The 20,771-nt window shown below is 43.5% G+C and overlaps 1 protein-coding gene across 2 annotated transcripts in view; it reads left to right on the top strand.

The window, feature by feature from the left end:
• The window catches only part of CEP164 (centrosomal protein 164), an 83,743-nt gene that overhangs the window by 52,231 nt on the left and 10,741 nt on the right, over window positions 1-20,771 (top strand). For both annotated transcript variants that reach the window (XM_075840156.1, XM_075840155.1), the window contains 9 exons: window positions 1,422-1,565; window positions 1,685-1,768; window positions 2,555-2,623; window positions 3,779-3,942; window positions 4,027-4,168; window positions 4,477-4,547; window positions 7,513-7,708; window positions 13,074-13,181; window positions 20,189-20,297. In XM_075840156.1, coding sequence (XP_075696271.1) covers window positions 1,422-1,565; window positions 1,685-1,768; window positions 2,555-2,623; window positions 3,779-3,942; window positions 4,027-4,168; window positions 4,477-4,547; window positions 7,513-7,708; window positions 13,074-13,181; window positions 20,189-20,297 — 1,087 coding nt within the window. The remainder of the gene's footprint in view (window positions 1-1,421; window positions 1,566-1,684; window positions 1,769-2,554; window positions 2,624-3,778; window positions 3,943-4,026; window positions 4,169-4,476; window positions 4,548-7,512; window positions 7,709-13,073; window positions 13,182-20,188; window positions 20,298-20,771) is intronic.

The following is a 20,771-nucleotide window of genomic DNA, read 5'->3' as shown; positions in this document are numbered from 1 at the left end:
TGGCAGGCTCCGCTGAAGTTCCTGGTTGGCTCATCCTGTTCGTGACGCCACGTGTTAGGTAAGACTAAACGTGGACACCACAACACTACTCGGTTCTTTTCTAATCAACGGTTTACTGAAAAATCACAATTTCAAACAGGCCAAATAGAAACAATGCAGTATTCAAATCAAGTCTCTCAGTAGCTGGGGCCCTCGCCCTCGTGGGAGTCCCACTCGCCCTTGGGTGGCTGCGCCTGGCGCTCACTGACCCGGCCCGGCGGGTCTCAAGAAGGAATGGGCCGTCTCCGCGGATCACTGTGGTGCTACCACTCACACTGCGGAATCCCCAAAGGTGGAAGCTATGCCCCTCGCCCTTTGGCTACGGCGTGAGTCCGGCGGATATATTACCGCGTGCGCCTCCGCGGGTCAGAGTGAGAGCTACTCACTACCACGCGGCATACCACCCTTACCTCCGATTTCTGCTCCTCTGTTGATGAAGATTACGTCTTTTCCCTTGTGTCTCCTGACACCGCTGAGCTGTAGTGAATGTCCAGCTAGTCCTCTTTTAGGAACGTTGAGCCAAGGATACTTCTCCTACAAATGGCGGCAGCCTGGTCACTGTGCTCTCTCTCTGTCACACTGCAAGTCCTCTTTTCTTGTCCCCACTCCGCTCTGCATCCTCTCTCCTGCCCAAGTCTCCTCCCTTTTTTCCTCCTCCTTCCTCTTCCTGGGGTCCTGCCAATTTCCCCTTCCCTCTCTCTTCATCTGTGCTTTTGTTCCTCCCTTTTTCTGTCCTAATGGCCTGTCTGTTTTCTCACTCCTGCTGTGTTCCACTGCCCCCCAGTGGTCATTGTTAACTTTACGGTTTCTACACATTGTTTCTAAGACATATGTCTAACCTTTGCTGCAAGCGGCCTGACGTCACACAAACGGGGGAAAACACGAGGCCCAGAAGGGGCTGAGAGCACAAATGGACACCTAAGGCTCGTGGAGATGGTGGGAGGCGAGGGGGCTGCGACCCCTATCATGTCATGAGGGTGCAGGAGGCTGGTACCCCCATTACAAGCGTTCATATGAGTGTGCCTGATAATTGGCCTGTCTAGAAGGGCCTTTACACTGATCACTGATCCCAGCAAGAGTAGCAGTTTTTAGTGATTTTTTGGGGGGCAGTTTCCACATGGTGAATGCTCCACAGTTTATTAGTATTCAGTCTATGTGGAACTATTTATTCATTACCCCCTCGACATTAGTCCTGATATCCGTGGGACCCACAGTCTGAATTCCTAAATTACAATACAGCTTATTTTATAGGCAGTAAAATATTATTTTTGAATCAGGGGTATGCATGAAACCCTCACAATCATACAATGTACAAACTCCATGCAGAAGTTGCTCTGCTCACATGTGGATGTAGCAGCGTTTTCTTTTATGTCTTCTTTTAGGAGCAGTCTCAGAGGTCACAGATACTGGAAAAATTAAATGATGAACTGGGGAGGATAATGCGTCTGCATGAACAAGAGCTGGAAATCCAACGTCAGGAACAGGATAAGCGTCTAGAAGAAAGGCAACGCAGCTACCAGGAACAGGTAATACCAAATCATGTGCTACTTTTTAGAGTTTTGGGCTTGTACCTCCTGTTCATACAGATTATAAGCGTAAACTGCAGCCTTATTATATTTTTTTAATATGTCAACTCTTTACTTAGGGGAATAAGTTACAGGATTTAGAGCAAAACCTGGAAATCCGAAGAAAACAGCTTATAATGAAGACCAGTCAACTAGACAGCCAGGTAACATGCTTCTTGGTTAGGGGCAGTTACAAAACTTGGATAATTCTTCACATCAGAGAATTACAATCTGGGGGGCAAGACCCAAATGGAAATACTGTTAATTGAGTTAATTAAATAAAGACAAGATGTGCAGATTTTGAATATACTTGACTTGTCAACTCCATATAGTTTTCAAGATCTCTACTTGCATTGAGTGAATAAAAACATTTTTGTTTACCTTTAGAGGCTAAAAACTTGTTCTGATGTGCTGTCCTTTGTAAAAGCTGAGTTTTCAGCCTTATGGCTAAACAAGAATGTTTCTATTCACTGAAAGCAAGAAGACATCTAGAAAGCAATACGGAAACCATAAATTATATTACAATATTGCATAACTTTTCACTATACAATGAATGAGTTTATTTACTTATATGTACGCTTTTGAAAATATTTTTTTTCTATTGAATCAATGTTTTCCGAGTTTCTTTTTTTATTAAAAACTTATTTTTTTAACTTTTTACAATACTTCTCCTATGTATCCTGTATTCATAGAAGCTGTATCGTTCTCTCTCAGCCGAGTCCATCACTTCAGCTGAACTGACGGCTTCGGTGACAGCGGGTCTTGTGTGTGTCTGACACACAGGATCCAACCGAATATCGATCACATCTAAGTTCATGAATATGATTGATATATTTTGGAGACGTTAAAATTAGAAAACCTGATGCTAAAACACAGAAATTCTGCTTAGTAACACATACAGCCTTAGGTCATTTTGTGCAATACTTAATATGTTGTGGTTTTTCTTTTAGGAGGAAGCTCTGGCACAGAAAAGAGAGGTACTGGATGCTCAAGAAAAGGAGCTAGAGAAAAAAGCAGAGGTGAATTTACATACTGATGTTATATATAAGATCATGTATGCGTCATATGGGTAAAATATCTTCAGTTGTGTTCAGGCCCGGTCTACACCGCTACTTCATATGCATGATGGCTTGTAGCAGTCCTGCTTAAGTGACTATCACCCATTGTGCCATAGTCCATTTAGAGGATCCGGTTGAATTTCTTCCGTTGCTTGAGAAAGGGGGCGTATCCTCGAAACGTCGAATCGGGTGTTGTGAGACACACATAGAAGTGAATGGGAGTTATGGAAACAGCGTAGCACGACAAGCTACGCTGTTTCTGGAACTCGGGAGCTATGGAAACTGCATAGTTTGCAGTGCTAGGCTGTTTCCATAACTCCCATTCTTTTTTTATGGGAGTTACCGAAACAGCTGATCTTGCTGAGTTATGCTGTTTCCGTAACCTCCGACCACCTAATCAGGAAGTGGCCGGGAGGCAGCAGGAGCCGAGCAAGGCAGAACGGGTTTAGGGGGGACCGTTCTAGAGATAGGTGCAAGTCCCAGAGCTAGGGCCCGCATCTATCAGACATTTATGGCATATCCTGTGGATCTAGGTTCAAGCATATAATTTCAGACCTTTAGTAAACTAACCTGTGGGTGTGTGAGTGCAATAAGAGGTGCCTTCAACCTCTCGGCTATAGCGTATAGAAAATAAGCACTAATCCAGACAGTAGTGTCAAAAAGTAGAAAACTGTATTCAATATTTTTCCATGTCAATTGACAGAAAACAAAAGCATCACAATTGCCAAATGTGTAAGAAATATTTCACCCATCTGAAGGTTAGAGTCCTGGAAGTGTCCTGGTTAGAATTCCGTCTTAGTCTTCCCAGTTAGATCCAGGGCTTTCGCCGATAGCAGAGACACCACGTGTGGAGGATCGGCGTCAGACAACACCGATTGTTTGCTTTTGTTTTCTGTCAGTTGACATGGAAAAATATTTAATACAGTTTTCTACTTTTTGACACTACTGTCTGGATTAGTGTTTATTTTCTATACGCTATATCCTGTGGATATACCATAAATGTCCAAGATAGGAAAATCCCTTTAAGCTCTCCAGTAGACATCCTCATTATAAATGACCATAGGAAACAACAGCATTGTCTTCCCTTTTATGTTTGTTGCTTTTCACACCCCGTAGAGTGTCAAGACTCAGGAAACTGCAGTGAAGGAGCAAAGACGACTTGGCGAATTAATACAACTAAAACATCGGGAACTTGAAGAAGAACAAGACCGGAAGTCAGAGTTGGATGCCCAAATAGAACTTCTCCAGAGTCGGTACAGTCGTCTTCAGAAAATGGCAAAGTAAAACCTGTTTTGTTTTTTACAATTAAAAATGTGCCAAGTATTCCTGTTATTGTACTGTAGATAACAATCTAATCTCTGCAGCGGCTTGGAGGAAGAAATAAACAAGAAACGTGAAGATCTAAAGGAGTTAAAAAAAGAGGAAACCGTTAATCCAGTGGAGACAGAACTTCGCCTAGAAGATCTGACCAAGTCCAACAGCTTCATCCATACTATGACCTCTCCTGTGAGCACATTTTGGTTCACGGTTAATTTCTTCATTCTTTTACAATTTGTGCTCAAGTCAATGGATGTCTGGAAAGTTTTGTTTCATCCTGGAGAGGAAATATTCCTAATTTTGTATGTTCTAGAGAAGTGTGCTCCAATTTTTAAAGGATCCATGGTGATCAACTTGGTAACAGTTCCTATAAATTTATATAGACTCTTCCATATGGTTTATAGTTTCCCTTTTTCCTACTATAGAACGGTTATTTTGCTGTACACCACTAATGGCAATGACTGACATTTGTTTTTATTTTTTCCGTCCTCTCGCAGTATCGTACAGAGATTCCAAAGGCATCTTCAACTCCTGTACGTATCCCAGGACTGGATTCCAGCGTTGATGAGTAAGTAAAGGACCTGTTACACCGGCCGATTTTGACCAGTGCAGCGAGCGCCGATCAACGAGACAGCTCGTTGATCTGCGCTCATTTGCGCCTGTCACAAGGAGCTATGCATGGGGACGAGCACTCGTTACTCTGATCGCTCGTCCCCATACGTTGTTATTATGTCGGCAGTGCGTCTCCCTATTTACACAGGAAGATGTGCTGCCGACAACGACTTTTTAAAACTATACGATGAGCAGATCGAGCGTTTGCTCGTTCATCTGCTGATCGCTGGCATTTTTACACAGGGCAATTATCATCAACGGGCATTCTATGAACAATCGTTTGCCCGATAATTGCCGAGTGTAAAACCCCTTTAGGCTCAACGTATTTTGCCAACAGCTAGGTAAAGTCTGTGTAGTAAATATCTTATTCCACTGGCTTTAATTTGCCGTGATTTGAGATGGAGCCGTGAGAGTTCTTGACAATAAGTTCCGACACTTCAGAAGACCAAGAAGTCACCTGCGATTTATCCATACCAATGGAACCAATGCTTTGCAAACTTTAATTACCGTCTAGACACACATCCTTTTTAGTACAAGAGTCCTCTAACTCCCATTATATAATCCATATGATCAATGTATACAAATGTTATGTGTTGACCTGGCTGATAATAAAATAATCAAGTCTGGAGGTTTAAACAGACCAAATCCAGACCAAACCTGGATCCAACATTTCTCAGCAAGTCGGCAAATGTTCTTTCAGAACTGCAAGATCATTTTTTAAACAAAATAAAATAAGCAAGCAAAATAGCTAAGCTAATCCAGTAGCAATCAAGTAAACATAACCAGAAGTTGGACTGGCCATACACATTAGAGGCATGTCAGCCGAACACGACTATTTCAGCGGGAAGGAACGACCATATAATGTGTATGGCGGCGTCTCAACTTTTCCCCGACGGCACATGAGCATCGGGCATGTTGAATTTCAGCATGCCCAATCCTTTCGTTTGTTACTAGATAAGCCACAGACAGACGTGTCTGACAGCGGCTTCCTCCCTCAGAACACATGCATGCTGGGTCGAGCTGAACGTGCATGTGGAAGTCCAGAGGAATAGCTGTTGGCCAAATGAGCGTTCGGCCTACAGCTATCTAAAGCGTATGGCCGGCTTTACTCTGCTTCAGGCCCTGTCGTTGCGTACATCAACGACCCAGGATAAACAAAGTAGCCTGGTCTCAAGACCTCAGATGAAAATGAGCTACTTCTGAGATTCACTAAATTTTTATAGTCCAGAAGTTCTTTGTTTAACCAGTGCAGAATTCCCCATGACGGCCTTGTACACCCAAATTTGTTATGAGTTAAAGGGTAACTAAACTTCTGACATTTCATAGTGATGGGTCAGAGGTTTTGGTCGGTAGAGGTCTGAGCACTGAGACCCCCAAATTGAGCCCAGTTGCTTGGCTTTCCGAGGAACTATTAGAAACTAAGTGGCTCAGCGCTCACCCGATCGCTTCATTTTAGTGATCAGTGGGGGTCTCAGTGCTCAGACCCCCACCAATCAATACTTCTGACATGTCACTATGACAAGTTTTTTGAGAGTTCAGTTACCCTTTAAGGAATTTGTGTGCTTGTGATGAGCTCTTGCTTTCAGGAATTTCTTTGTCCTGTCACTTTGCAAAATTAGTTGAGGTAATTAGAACTACTAGATTTAACCCTTACAGGTCACCTGGAAACTATCAGCAAGCTGATGTTGGCTCATGTAGTATTCATGTCAGGTGTCCCTATTTAGTAAATTGAGTACATAATGTAAATGGGTGTTGGTCGGATTGGCTCATTACCAAAGGTAATATCCCCTCGAGCCTCCCTTGTTACAACATAAATATGTAATGCAGGTATCATTGAATTCCATTGCCCTAGGTATTCATTTTCATTAATTATAATACACAACATACGTCATCATAACCTGCTTGTTGATGGTTTACAGGTATCAAAAATGTATATACACCGCACATAAGGAAAACAAATTGAAAAAAAAAGTGCAAACGGCAAAAAAGAAAATTGCATTATATCCCATGTATGCTCCATATTAAATTTGTTTATTATAAATAGCCAAATATTAGTCATAAGTGAAGCTTTACATTAAACAGTAAGTTAGAGGAGTAAACCCTTTAGGGCTTATTCACACGAACAGGATAATCGGCCGTGCGACAGACGTTTTTTTAATGGCCGTCACATGGCTGCATTAAGATATTTGCACTTCTTTTTTTTTTAACGGACAGTGTGAACGGCCTGTGAAAAAATAGGACATGTCCTATTTTTGCCTCTTTTCACCGATCCCTCAATAGACTCACGTCTATGAGGGATCTGTGAACTTGGGTCCCGCATGGGTGCAAATTGGCCTTGAAAAATTTCCGATTTTACACCCATTCGTGTGAATTAAGCCTTTGTGAATAGACCCTGTTAACTCAGTAATTCCTGGTTCCTTCTATGCTTAGGTTTTTCATCGCATAGCGTTTTATTTAGTTTAGGACAGAGGTGGACCACGAGATGTCCAGACCATGATGCATCAGTCATTTTCTCATTGATTTTCTCTGTTTCGTTGTGGTTTGGATTTTTTGGTACATTTTGCTACGTTGCAGTGAGGTTTGGAGGATGTAATAGAAATAGAAGCTGCATATTCCCTTTTTTTTCCCCCCAAGAAACACATCTAAGAAGTGTAGTATTTGTATGTCTGCACATTGGTTGTGGCAGTTTTTTTCCAGGTACTTTTTATGGCTTTTTTTTTTTTTGCTACATGTAGGCAGGAATGTACCAGTATGAAATATGTGTCACATGGAATAAATAAAAATGTCACCTTGAGGATCTTGCTTATTTTGTAAAAAATATGATGTCTAGAAATTCTCCCTAAAAGCCTTTGTATGGAACAATCCATAAGCCATTACAGTAAGTTGATCTCCTTTTTTTTGTCCACCCTCCCCCCCCCTAGCATGCGCTCTTACATATCATCACAAGGAGCTTCGATTCAAAGGGCCAAGGATTTTTTACGCCTCCAGACCCGCTCTATGTGCCGACGACAGACTTTGCTCAAAGCAGCCAAACAACAGTGGCGTCACACTGTGCACGAGTCTCCGGATACACAGGAGTCCCAAAATCTTGAGGGCATCAGGAAGAACTTAGATGAGGTAATGCATAAATAGTTAACAGTGATTTAATACAGCTATGTTATCTGCGCTATGGGGAGAGTCAACACTAGAGCCAAATGAATGTAGTGGGAATTGGCATCATTAGCATTACATGTCCATTGTCTGTTTATGAGCAGTGTCATTCATTTAACAGTAAGGCTTCGTTCACATCTGCATCAGGGTTCCGTTCATTGGTTCCGTCAGAGCTTCCAGTCAGGAGAACCCATGAATGGAATCCAAACTGAAACAAACGGAAACTAAAGGTTTCCGTTTGCATCCCCATTGATTTCAATGGTGACGGATCCGGTGCAAATGGTTTCAGTTTGTCACCGTTGTGTAAGGGTTGTGTTGTTTTGACGGAATCAATACAGTAGTCGACTGCGCTTTTCATTCCGTCATAACGACAGAAGCCTTACACAACGGTGACAAACAAACCATTTGCACCGGATCCGTCACCATTGAAATCAATGATGTTGCTAACGGAAACCTATGGTTTCCATTTGGATTCCGTTCATGGGTTCCCCCAACGGAAAGCTCCGACAGAACCCATGAACGGAGTCCTGACGCAGATGTGAACGAAACCCAAGTTATCATAATGAGCCTTCCGATTTATTGTACATGAGCCTTCTTATTATTAGGTTATTTTCTTAGGGACATTTATTGGCATAGACCGATCTAAATAGACATACCGTACACTCTTGGGGGAAATTTATCAAAACTAAAATAAGCGAAAATAAGATCAACCAGATCCCAGCTCAGAAATATATATTTTTAAGACTCGCTGGAAAAGAATAGGAGGGAATCTGCATGCTCAATAACAATGCAAAATGAAAGAAGCAGAAGTGCAAGATTGACGCATGTCTTCATTGCAGTAAATATCCATTGAAAAAGTGGTGAGTAAATCATTAACCCTTTCATGACCAAGGGTGATTGATACCCCTGTGTCCAGGTCCAATTTTCCATTTTTGATATGCACTTCTTTAAACGATAATATCTTTAAAACCGCTTTGAACATGAAAACTATTTTTACTTTGTTATTTATATATATATATATAACACACACACACACACACACACACACACACACACACTGTCACCCTGGATCGATTATGAGCAGACAAATCACTAAAAATGTGAAAAAAACACTTTTCTGTAATTTTTTATATATATTTCTCTATATTGTGTATATATATGTGTGTGTGTGTATATATGTATGTCTGCTGTCACCTTGGATCGCTGTGAGCGGATAAGAGGGCTATAAGGTCATATTCACACGAAGTGAAAAAAAGCATTTAACAACGGATCAACTGTCCGTTTTTCATGGCTGTTTTGCATCAATGTGTCTCAAAATTTGAATCCATTTCCCCGCCGTCTGACCGTTTTTCACCGACATTTGCCAAATGGATGATTTTTATTTGTTAGGGTCTTTTTTTGTCCCAGCCATCTGAAAACACCACAGTGCCCATGTAGATAGTGACGCAATACCACTATAGATAGTGCCACATCGCCCACTGTAGATTGTGCCAGTGCCCACTTTAAATAGTGCCACAGTACACACATAGTGCCACAGTTCCCGCTAGCGCCACATATAGCGCCACATACAGTGCCCATGTAGATAGGGCCACAGTGTGCCCTGTAGGTAGTGCCAATATAATGCCACAGTGCCCATGTAAATAGTGCCACACCCCCTGTATATAGCACCCACTGTTGATAGCGCGCTACCCCCTGTTGATAGCGCTACCCCCTGTAGATGGCACCATCCCCCCTGCAGATAGCGCCACCGCTACTGTAGATAGCGCCAACCCCCATGTAGATAGCGCCACCCCCCCTCTATGTATCAGCACCCCTGCCTGTAAATAGCACCACTATAGCTCCCCGTAGGAGCGGAATCCATCTGGCCGGTGATTCCGCTCCTAGAGGGAGCCCCTGATTTCTCTGTCCATATATGGACAGTGACGTTAGGGGCTAACTCTAAAAGCGTCGGCAGCGCTGTGGCCGGGATTCCGCTCCAGGTGTAGCCCCTGACGTCACTGTCCATATATGGATAGTGACGCCAGGGGCTTCTCCAGTAGCGGAATCCCCGGTCAGAGTGTCGGCCGGGGATTCCGCTCCTGGAGAGAGCCCCTGATGTCCCTGTCCAAATGGACAGTGACGTCAGGGGCTCCCCATTGAAGCGGAATCCCCGGCAAAGAGCAAGCTGACACCGGGGATTTCGCTCCTAGTGGGAGTTTAGGTGGCGCTATCCACAGGGGGAAGGGGGGTTCGATACTATCTACAGGGGGGGGGTTGCTATCTACAGGGGGGGCACTATTGATGCAGACATGAGTGCAGCTCTGCTTACACTGAAGTAGCACTGCACTCATTAAACCCTGTTCAAGGCTGTCAACGTTAATACGTATGACAACTGCACTGGGCATCAGCAGTTGGAACGTATATAGAGCCATATGGCACTCGTGAAGGGGTTAATAATAAAGACGAATGCAACATATAGAGAGATAAAGGGTGGATAGAAATTGGATCTTCAAGATTTTTTTAAAGTTCCACTTTAAAATATTATGGAATTGCATTATTAAAACTTCCCTACTTAAACATCTATTGTAAAAATTATTCCATTGCTTGAGTGGAGTGATTCTTATAATAGAAGAATTCAAAATCCCAGCGGCTGCTCTCCTGTTGCAGTCAGCATCGTACACACAGTGGGGCAGATTTACTAATGTTGTCTAAAGGTCCTTTTACACCGGCCAATATGGGCCATGAAAACAAGCGCCAATCAACGAGACAACTCGTTGATCGCCGCTCGTATGCTCCTTTTACAAGCAACTATGATCAGTCATGTATGGAGACCGGCGATCGTTACTCCGATCGCTCGTCCTCATACATTTCTATCATGTCGTCAGCACATTTCTCTGTTTACACAGGGAGATGTGCAGCCGTCAACGATTATATTTATTGATGCGTAAACGATACGATCAGCCGATGAACGAGCGTTTTGCATGTTTATGGGCTGATCGTTGCCCTCATTACTCATGATGCAATCCTAATATATCAATGTTGCTTCATGTTTATGCTGCAGACAGATTAAAATGGTTTTCAGGTGTTCGGGAAATATAAAGCGATGTGAATGTGCTCATAATGTAAAAAAAGAAGACACCAGATGCTGGTAATAATTATTCCCAGGTCCTCCGTTGCTCAATGTGACAGTGACGACATTTTCCAGGGTGACATCACATCCGTCAGTCACATGACCCCCATCATCCAATGGCTCTAGGAATGACCCAGATGTAGAGTACTTATGACCGGTTACTCGCCACATTAGTGGGTATCCCTATGTTAGTATTTTTTACACGTTCATATACTAGTTTTAGTTGTCCTTGGTTAGTTATGTAATGTGGGAGGGAGGTAAAGTCTGGTCTAGGAGAGCAGCTACAGACTATGTGCTCTGGTTTACTATATTTATTTACGGAAATAATGGAAAACTTCATGCCAAGTCATTTTATCCTAGTGATTTGGGAATGTAGCTTTGAAGTAACAATTTCCAGGGGTCAGTTTTACTTTTTTTTCACTTTTACTTTATTTTCTTAAACGTGCGCCGATTGCAGGTTTTCCTTCTTCGTGGCATGAACCTGGAAGTTCTTAGCTGCCATTGTTGCTGTTACGCGTCGACACAAGCTCCGGAGGAAGGAGTTCCCCCATTGCGTCGATAATGTGAATGAAGGAGCTGGCTGCCTGGCTGAATTCGTCAACTAAGCCAGCGCCTTCTCCGTCACGGCTGATTCAGAGACCAATAAGAGGGCTGGCTTAGCTGATGAATTGAGTCAGGCAGCCTGCCCCTTCATCCTCGTCATCCACATAGAGGGGAGGGGGGGCACTCCTTCCCCCGGAATCTTTTGTCAATGCATCACTGCAACAGCGGAAGCTCCGAACTTCTGGGTCCACGCCATGAAGATTGAAAACCTGCAAACTGTGCCGGTTTGAATAATAAAGTATATTCGAACGATTCTTTATTTTATACATGCAAAATAATTCAGAATTTTCCTTTGGAAAGAACAATGGGGGGATGGAATCCTGCTCCTATTTCAAGTGGTTTCAGAAAATCTTGCAGGCTGACAAATATTTTTTTTCCTTCCGTATTTGGGCTCATTCATTTCTAGGTTTACTCTCCTTGTAAGGGAATCCGCACACAGTTTTACTACCTCGATAGGTATTCTCTTTGGATGACTAGTTAAGATTTTAACAATATATTTTGGAGGTTAGAGATTGGCACAGGACATGTAGATCTATGTGTGTAACCCTTACCCCCTGCCATATTACCTAGGGCTAATGGTTGGAAACCTAAATTGTAGCAGTCTTTATTAGAAGTAGGTCCTTTAAATTATGCAGGATTTGGCTTGACAGCTTAGAGATCATACTGTTACTTTATGGAAGGCCTTGAGGGCCCAGTCTCCTCTCCCTCTTCCCCACAAGAGTGCTGGCAGTTTTCAGGCACCACAAGAAGAAGCGGGCATCTGTCACACAGGGAGGAGGCCAGCTGAAGGAACGGGAGAGGAGAAGGTAAGCGACAAGATCAGCATGTTATTTACTGGACTATTCTTACTATGCATTAGTTCACAGCAGCATGATCATTATTGTTGTATTAATACTCAAAGGCTTTGTACACGTTTTGAAAACTTTTCTTTAATAAAACAGTGCATCAGTGTGTTTGGTCCAACTTTCTATTTAAAGTTATTTTTACTTTTTGAGATACAGCTGCTTTGTATCCTGTATACAGAGCAGCTTTATCTAGCGCTGAAAGCTGTATTCGACAGGTCAGTGGCACTGACTGGTACAGTGTCAGCGGGTCCTGACACGCAGGATCGAGCTGTTACCGATGACACTGACCCACTGACTCTGAACCAGTCAGTGCCACTGACCTGACGGATTCAGGTCTCCACACAAGATACAGCTGCTCTGTATACAGGATACAAAGCAGCTGTATCTCAAAAAGTAAAAATTATTTTTAATAAAAACTAATTACAAAGTTGCACAAAACACAACGATAGACATTTTTATTAAAGAAAAAAAAGTAAACGTTTTCAAAGGTGGACATAGCCTTTAAGTCCATTGTGCAGTCTGTTCATTCTTTCGATATAAATGCACTGTATCGTTGTGCGACAGCATGTTCTAGAAATTATTATTATACAGTGTATTCATACCCCTCTAGATCTTGATGTGCAGCGTGTTCATTGTATAAAGACAACCATCTCTATGTCACTATATTTTCAGTGTAGCTCCACGCCATCGTCGTGGAAAGCACCGTGTTCATTATTCGTGGCTCAGCAGATTTACAACACTGATAGGAATTAATGCGCTGCCTGTGTTCCTGCAGGAATCTCGAAACCTGAAAGACATTCGCAGCACGATGGAGAAGGGACATGTTTTGCTGCAGGAGAAGGAGCAGCGTCTGCAGGAGCTGGAGGATTCACTCCATGAGGAGGTAGATTTTTACAGGAAGCAATCTAAGTCCGTCTATGAGCGGCGTCGAGTACACCGCCCTGACACTTGCCACCCACCACCTTACCGAAAGCAAAGGCTGCGTAACATTTTAGGTCTCCATACAAACGTATATGTGTGTGTTTTATGCAATTTGCTTGTGGGAATTCTCAATTTCTTATTATCTCAGAGGGGCAGTCGATATTCATCATGAATATGAACGTTTTTCTGTAATCCTAACTGTACATGCACACATCTGTGGCCTGTAGTAGTAGCTGGCACAAGCACTCTCAAGGGGACAGCAGTAACACAGCAGATGGTGGGCTTGGCACGCAACTGCAGAGGAAGATCTAGCGGTTTAAGCAGAAACCGTTTCCAGAAACTCATGTCAATACGGCTGCCTATAAATACACAATGAAAGAACTTACTAAAAAAACAAAAAACAATGGATTTTTAGGTATTAACAGCTTATTGAGGTTCTATGTTTAATCAATGCTACATCCAGGATAACAATGGACACATATAAAAGATTGTTTGTAACTTTCATCTCGCTTCAGAGCGTTGCAGTCCTCTAGAAGGAACCTAAATCGCTCTCTATACTGGTCTTTCCTGGTTATGAATTAATATTCTTATGTCTTTCTGATTCCTTTACAAACTGCCTTATTAAAGAAATAGAAAATGTACATGCCGAGACCAACTTGACCCAGTCCTGCATCCTGCCCCCCCCCCCCCCCCCCCCCGGGCAGCTGGTATTAGAATAGCTGGTGGTGCATATGATATGAACCCTTCTAGTGAATGTAGGAGATCACGCAGATCTCCAGAGGAGAGTGGAAAGCCAGTGTGGTGGTCAGGGGCCATGTCCGCTCACTCTGCAGAAGCCCAAACATATGCTGGCCGCCGTTTGGCTAATGTCATATTTAACCCTTTCATGACCAAGGGTCGTGGATACCCCCGTGTCCAGGTCAAATTTTCCATTTCTGATGTGCAGTTCTTTAAACGATAATATCTTTGCAACCGCTTTGAATATCACAACTATTTTTACTTTTTTTATTTTTACAAGACTTATGAGGCTTTCATTTTCTAGATAAGTTTAATTAATGCCATGTTTTCAATTTTTATTATGAGCAGACAAATCACTAAAAATGTGAAAAACAACACTCGTGTAACTTTTTATATATATTTCTCTATATTGTGTGTGTGTGTGTGTGTGTGTGTGTGTGTGTGTGTGTGTGTGTGTATATATGTATATATATATATGTATGTATATATGTATGCTGTCACCCTGGATCGCTGTGAGCGGATAAGAGGGCTATAAGGTCATATTCACACGACGTGAACAAAAGGGCAGTTAACTACGGATTAACTGTCAGTCTTTCATCAATGTGTCTGAAAATTTTAATCCATTTCCCGACCATCTGACCGTTTTTTACCGACATTTGCCATCCATTTTTCATGGACGTTAAAAAAAATTGATTTTTTTTCGTTAGGGTTTTGTTTTGTCGCAGCCACCTGAAAACACCACAGTGCCCATGTAGATAGTGATGCAATACCATTGTAGATCGTACCACATTGCTCACTGTAGATAGTGCCAGTGCCCACTGTAAATAGTGCCACAAGGCCCACATAGTGCCACAGTTCCCACTGTAGATAGTGCCACACAAGGTGCCCATGTAGATAGCGCCACAGTGTCCTCTGTAGGTAGTGCCCATTTAATGCCCCAGTGCCCATGTAAATAGCTCCGTCCCCCCTGTAGATAGCTCCGTCCCCCCTGCAGATAGCGCCACCCCCTGCAGATAGCGCCACCCCCCTGCTGATAGCGCCACCCCCCTGCTGATAGCTCCGGCCCCCCTGCAGATAGCACCACCCCCTGCTGATAGCACCACCCCCTGTAGATACCTCCGTACCCCCTGTAGATAGCACCATCCCCTCTGTAGATAGCGCCACTTCTCCTGCAGACCTGCAGATAACGCCGTCCCCCCTGTAGATAGCCCCGTCCCCCTGTAGATAGCGCCACTGTAGACAGTGCCACTCCCCCTGTATGTATCAGCTATATATATATATATACACAGTGGAGGAAATAAGTATTTGATCCCTTGCTGATTTTGTAAGTTTGCCCACTGTCAAAGACATGAACAGTCTAGAATTTTTAGGCTAGGTTAATTTTACCAGTGAGAGATAGATTATATATAAAAAAATAAAAAAAAATCACATAGTCAAAATTATGTATATTTATTTGCATTGTGCACAGAGAAATAAGTATTTGATCCCCTACCAACCATTAAGAGTTCAGCCCCCTCCAGACCAGTTACACGCTCCAAATCAACTTGGTGCCTGCATTATAGACAGCTGTCTTACATGGTCACCTGTATAAAAGACTCCTGTCCACAGACTCAATTAATCAGTCTGACTCTAACCTCTACAACATGGGCAAGACCAAAGAGCTTTCTAAGGATGTCAGGGACAAGATCATAGACCTGCACAAGGCTGGAATGGGCTACAAAACCATAAGTAAGACGCTGGGTGAGAAGGAGACAACTGTTGGTGCAATAGTAAGAAAATGGAAGACCTATAAAATGACTGTCAATCGACATCGATCTGGGGCTCCATGCAAAATCTCACCTCGTGGGGTATCCTTGATCCTGAGGAAGGTGAGAGCTCAGCCGAAAACTACACGGGGGGAACTTGTTAATGATCTCAAGGCAGCTGGGACCACAGTCACCAAGAAAACCATTGGTAACACATTACGCCGTAATGGATTAAAATCCTGCAGTGCCCACAAGGTCCCCCTGCTCAAGAAGGCACATGTGTGTGTGTGTGTGTGTGTGTATATATATATATATATATATATATATATATATATATAGTGATGCCAGGGGCTTCTCCAGTAGCGAAATCCAGCACCCAGAGCAATCTGACACCGGGGACTCCACTCCTAGAGAGAGCCGGTGACGTCGCTGTCCATATATGGATAGTGACGCCAGGGGGTCTCCAGTAGCGGAATCCTCAGTCAGTGTCGGCCGGGGATTCTGCACCTAGAGAGAGCCCCTGACAGTGGACAGTGACGTCAGGCGCTCCCTTTAGAAGTGGAATCCCCGGCACAGATCGATCTGACACCGGGGATTCCGCTCCTAGTGGGAGTTTAGGTGGCGCTATCTACAGGGGGGGGCACTACTTACAGCGGGGATGGAGAGACGTTGGGGTCACCCTCTAGGAGGGGAATCCCCGGCCAGAGAGCTGGCCAGGGATTCCGCTCCTAGAGGGAGCTTATGTAGCGCTATCTACAGGGGGTTTCGCGCGATCTACAGTGGGGGGGTATCTTATGAGAGTGTAGCACTGCACTCATTAAACGCCGTTCAAGGCTGTCCGTGTTTATACACGTGGCAACTGCACGGGGCATCGGCAGTTGGAACGTATATAGCCGTATGGCAGTCGTGAAGGGGTTAAACAGTTATTTATTTGGAAGTCTAAAAGACAGTATTTACCTAAAAAATTAATTACTGGAGTTCCCCTTTTAATTCCAGAACTGACCATTCCTATGGCTATAGTTGCCATGATTGTCTCTCTTTTTTAGGGGCAATTTCTGGAAATTTTTGTCTCGGGCACTGTCCCGCAAACTAATGGATGGCTTTTTTTTTTAATTCTTTTTTTAATCAGCTGTTACTTACTCGATTAATCCATTAGGTAACAGCCGATAATAATTACTCACCGCTCCTTGCTCCTGGCTCCTGTTCTTCAGGCCAGACTTCTCTTTTGCTCTGGGCATTACCGCACATGATGTCTTGTGTAAGCGGCCATTGTTGTAAGCCGTTTTGCCCAGAGAGGGGAGTACTTAAAGTGGTCTGATCTGGGGTCTGAATAATGGCATCTGGGTTATGGTCTGGGGTCTGAATATTGGGGTCTGGTGTGTGAATGGGTGGGGAATCTAGTAAGAGAGAAGCAGCACTGGAAAAAAGTCTTATTTGTTGGTGCACGTCTTACAGGACTTGATCCAACGGTCCCTTGCGGTACAAATTCAAAGATGCCAAGGCAGCACTTCAATAATAATAATGTACCTTTTATTTACCCATGTAATGTTTCAGCTCAGAAGACTCTTTCTCAAGCATGAAAAAGGCTCTACTCCGCTAAAACTTTAGTAAATACAATGGTATATTATCATTAAAGTGCTGCCTTGACATCTTTGAATTTGGTCTGGGGTATGGCCTGAGTATTGGGGTCTGAATTATTGGGTCTGGTCTGGAGTCAAAATTTTGGGTCTGATCTGGATTTAAATGGGCTATCTGGACTTTGAAAACAGACATAAAACCGAACGTCCTTAGGCCGAATTCAGACGAACGTGGGAAACTCGGACGTGAAAACTTTCCGTTTTTCACGTCAGAGTTGCCCCCGTGCTTGTTCCATTTTCACTGATCCTCATAGACAAGTCTATCAATGGATCCGTGAAAACAGAACAAAATAGGACATGTTCTATATTTCAACGGACCCTTCACACGCCCCGTTGAAACAACGGCCATGTGATTGGCCCCTTTGAAATACATGCGTACATGAAATACCACGTTCGTTTGAATTCGGCCTTATAGTGAGGACAAAATACAAGGAATATTCGTAAACAAAAAATGATATTCTGGTAAGGCCCGCCCGTGCAAACCACGTCGGACAAACCGCAATAAACCACGCCCTGTGAAAATAGAAGTGTCCCTGGAATATTTTTTTCCAAATGTTGGCAACAGTTGCATGTATTGCGCTTATACATCGTAAAAACAATAGGATAGCTCAGGTTAGGAAGGGGGTAACTATTGACCATTTTGATTTATATGCCATTTAAGGTCTGAAAATCTGGGTGCTAACCACTTTATAGTCTTAGGTGACTATGGGAACATTTGGCGCATGTTCGGCGTGCTTTACGGACCAATAATTGCTATGACGCTTTTGTTTTTTTTTTACGCGACGTGGAATTTAAATACATCTGAGTAAAAAAGCGTGTTCTATGTACCAACGGCACGCTTTCCCATTCACGTGAATGGGTAGCTTAATCAAGCATTTTTTAATCCGTATTTTGATGCGTATAATGTGTCAAAAACACGCCGTGTGAACGCGCTGTGTGGGTACGGCCAATAGGCTGCTAGCCTGTATAGTGCACTTTAATTATCCATATAACTGGCACCTTTTTAAGGGTTTATTTTTTATTTTTTTTGTTTCAAACGCAATAAAAAATGACTTGTATAAACACAACCTTAGAAGACTTATCTATGTGCAATTGCAATACTGAGCAGTCGCCCCCTCCAGATCGGTGGATGTGTGAGTGGCTGAATGTTGCACCTGTGTTCACTCCACTGTACAGTATAAGGTTATGTTCACACCTGTGTTGTCATTCCGTAGTTCTGCTCTGTCAGATGAGCAGAACAAGGGAATAACTGGAGCAATGGTTCTGTTGCACCACGGACACCTCTGGCGGAACCCATGGACTTTAATGGGTTCTGTCGGCTTTCCCTGGTTTTACAGGAGACATTTGCGCAGCTATTGCTACGCTATTGTCTCTGGTAATCTCGACCAGATCTGCGTCTGAGACCCCTAAAAGAGCCTCCAACGCAGAGGTCTAACATTGTGACTTGTCTTGCATCCTACTTAGGGCTGGGCAATTAATTAAAAAAAAACGAAAACGAAATTCATCGCAATGTATCTGCATTTTCAGGACACAGATATAGTTGAATCCAATGGTACAGCAGGGAGCCCTAAGGTCCCTTGCTCTACCATTCACTATGTATCGCCGTACGCGAGGCAGTGATGTCAGTTATGGGGCATTATACTGTGTAGAAGCTGCTATGGGGGCATTATACTGTGTGGAGGGCAGTTATGGGGGCATTATACTGTGTGGAGGACAGTTATGGGGGCATTATACTGTGTGGAGGGCAGTTATGGGGGCATTATACTGTGTGGAGGGCAGTTATGGGGGAATTATACTGTGTGGAGGGCAGTTATGGGGGCATTATACTGTGTGGAGGGCAGTTATGGGGGCATTATACTGTGTGGAGGGCAGTTATGGGGGCATTATACTGTGTGGAGGGCAGTTATGGGGGCATTATACTGTGTGGAGGGCAGTTATGGGGGCATTATTCTGTGTGGAGGGCAGTTATGGGGGCATTATACTTTGTGGAGGGCAGTTATGGGGGCATTATACTGTGTGGAGGGCAGTTATGAGGGGCATTATACTGTGTGGAGGGCAGTTATGAGGGGCATTATACTGTGTGGAGGGCAGTTATGGGGGCATTATACAGTGTGGAGGGCAGTTATGAGGGGCATTCTACTGTGTGGAGGGCAGTTATGAGGGCCATTATACTGTGTGGAGGGCAGTTATGGGGGCATTATACTGTGTGGAGGGCAGTTATGGGGCCATTATACTGTGTGGAGGGCAGTTATGGGGGGCATTATACTGTGTGGAGGGCAGTTATGAGGGGCATTATACTGTGTGAAGGGCAGTTATGGGGGCATTATACAGGGTCATGGCAGTTATAGGGGGCATTATACTGTGTGAGAGCAGCTATGTGGGCATTATGATGTGTGGGGAGCACTATGTGGGCATTATGATGTGTGGGGAGCACTATGGGGGCATTATACTGTGTGGGGGCAGTGTCAGGGGGTGTATTATATACCGTAGTATACAGCAGGCTCAGGGGATAAATATTCAGTGACGTAGCATGCAAATAGGGGTGTGGCCTAAATAATAGTTAATTAATCGTAATCGAGGTTACATGTTCAATTAATCGGAATTTTGATTTTGGTCGTAATCGCCCAGCCCTAATCCTGCTAGATATTAATATTTTAACCTGACCTTGTAACAATAATTATTTTTCAGTGATCATGAGATGATTCTGATCCTTTTTCAGTGATCATTTAGAATGTATCATTCTCTGAGCCTATACGTCTTTGTCTGGAAATGTGGTTAATAAAATTCAAATATTACATGTGTTTGTTTTTTCTGAAAAGCTGAACCCTTCACTTTCCTTTCTTCCCAAGGTGTCAGAAGATGATACCCTGAAAGGCAGAAGGGACAAAAGAATGGTGACATTCGATGTCAGTGACTCAGATGACACCAGTAGTGGGACCAGTATGGATGTACATAGGGGTGAGACTCCATGACATTGATTATTTATTTTTCGTTACCCACAATCACTAATTTACCGTACTAACGCCGGTTTCCCGCGGCCATGTTCGGTCCATGAGATACGGACTGTATGTCGGACGTATTTCCCGGTCAGAACATCGTTCAGCAAGCCGGACTTCTAGCATCATAGTTACCTATAATGCCAGGAGTCCCTGCCTCCTCGTGGGAATATTGTCCCATACTGTAATCATGTTTTCAGTACGGGACAGTATTCCTGCGGGGAGGCAGGGACACAGCATCATAGATAACTATAAACCTAGGAGCCCGGCTCCCTGAACTGTGTTCGGCCTGGGAAATATGGCCGACATACAGACCGTATCTCACAGACCGAACACGGCCGTGAAACCTGCCTAAAAGCGAAGAATATTTCATTGTATTTATTTTCTTCTGATCCTTAGCTTTTCAGGCAGGTTTGTACTGCAGGGACCATAGGAA

Source organism: Rhinoderma darwinii, chromosome 10, assembly GCF_050947455.1.
Source record: "Rhinoderma darwinii isolate aRhiDar2 chromosome 10, aRhiDar2.hap1, whole genome shotgun sequence".
Lineage (NCBI taxonomy): Eukaryota > Metazoa > Chordata > Amphibia > Anura > Rhinodermatidae > Rhinoderma > Rhinoderma darwinii.
This window is presented reverse-complemented; position numbering and strand designations above follow the sequence as displayed.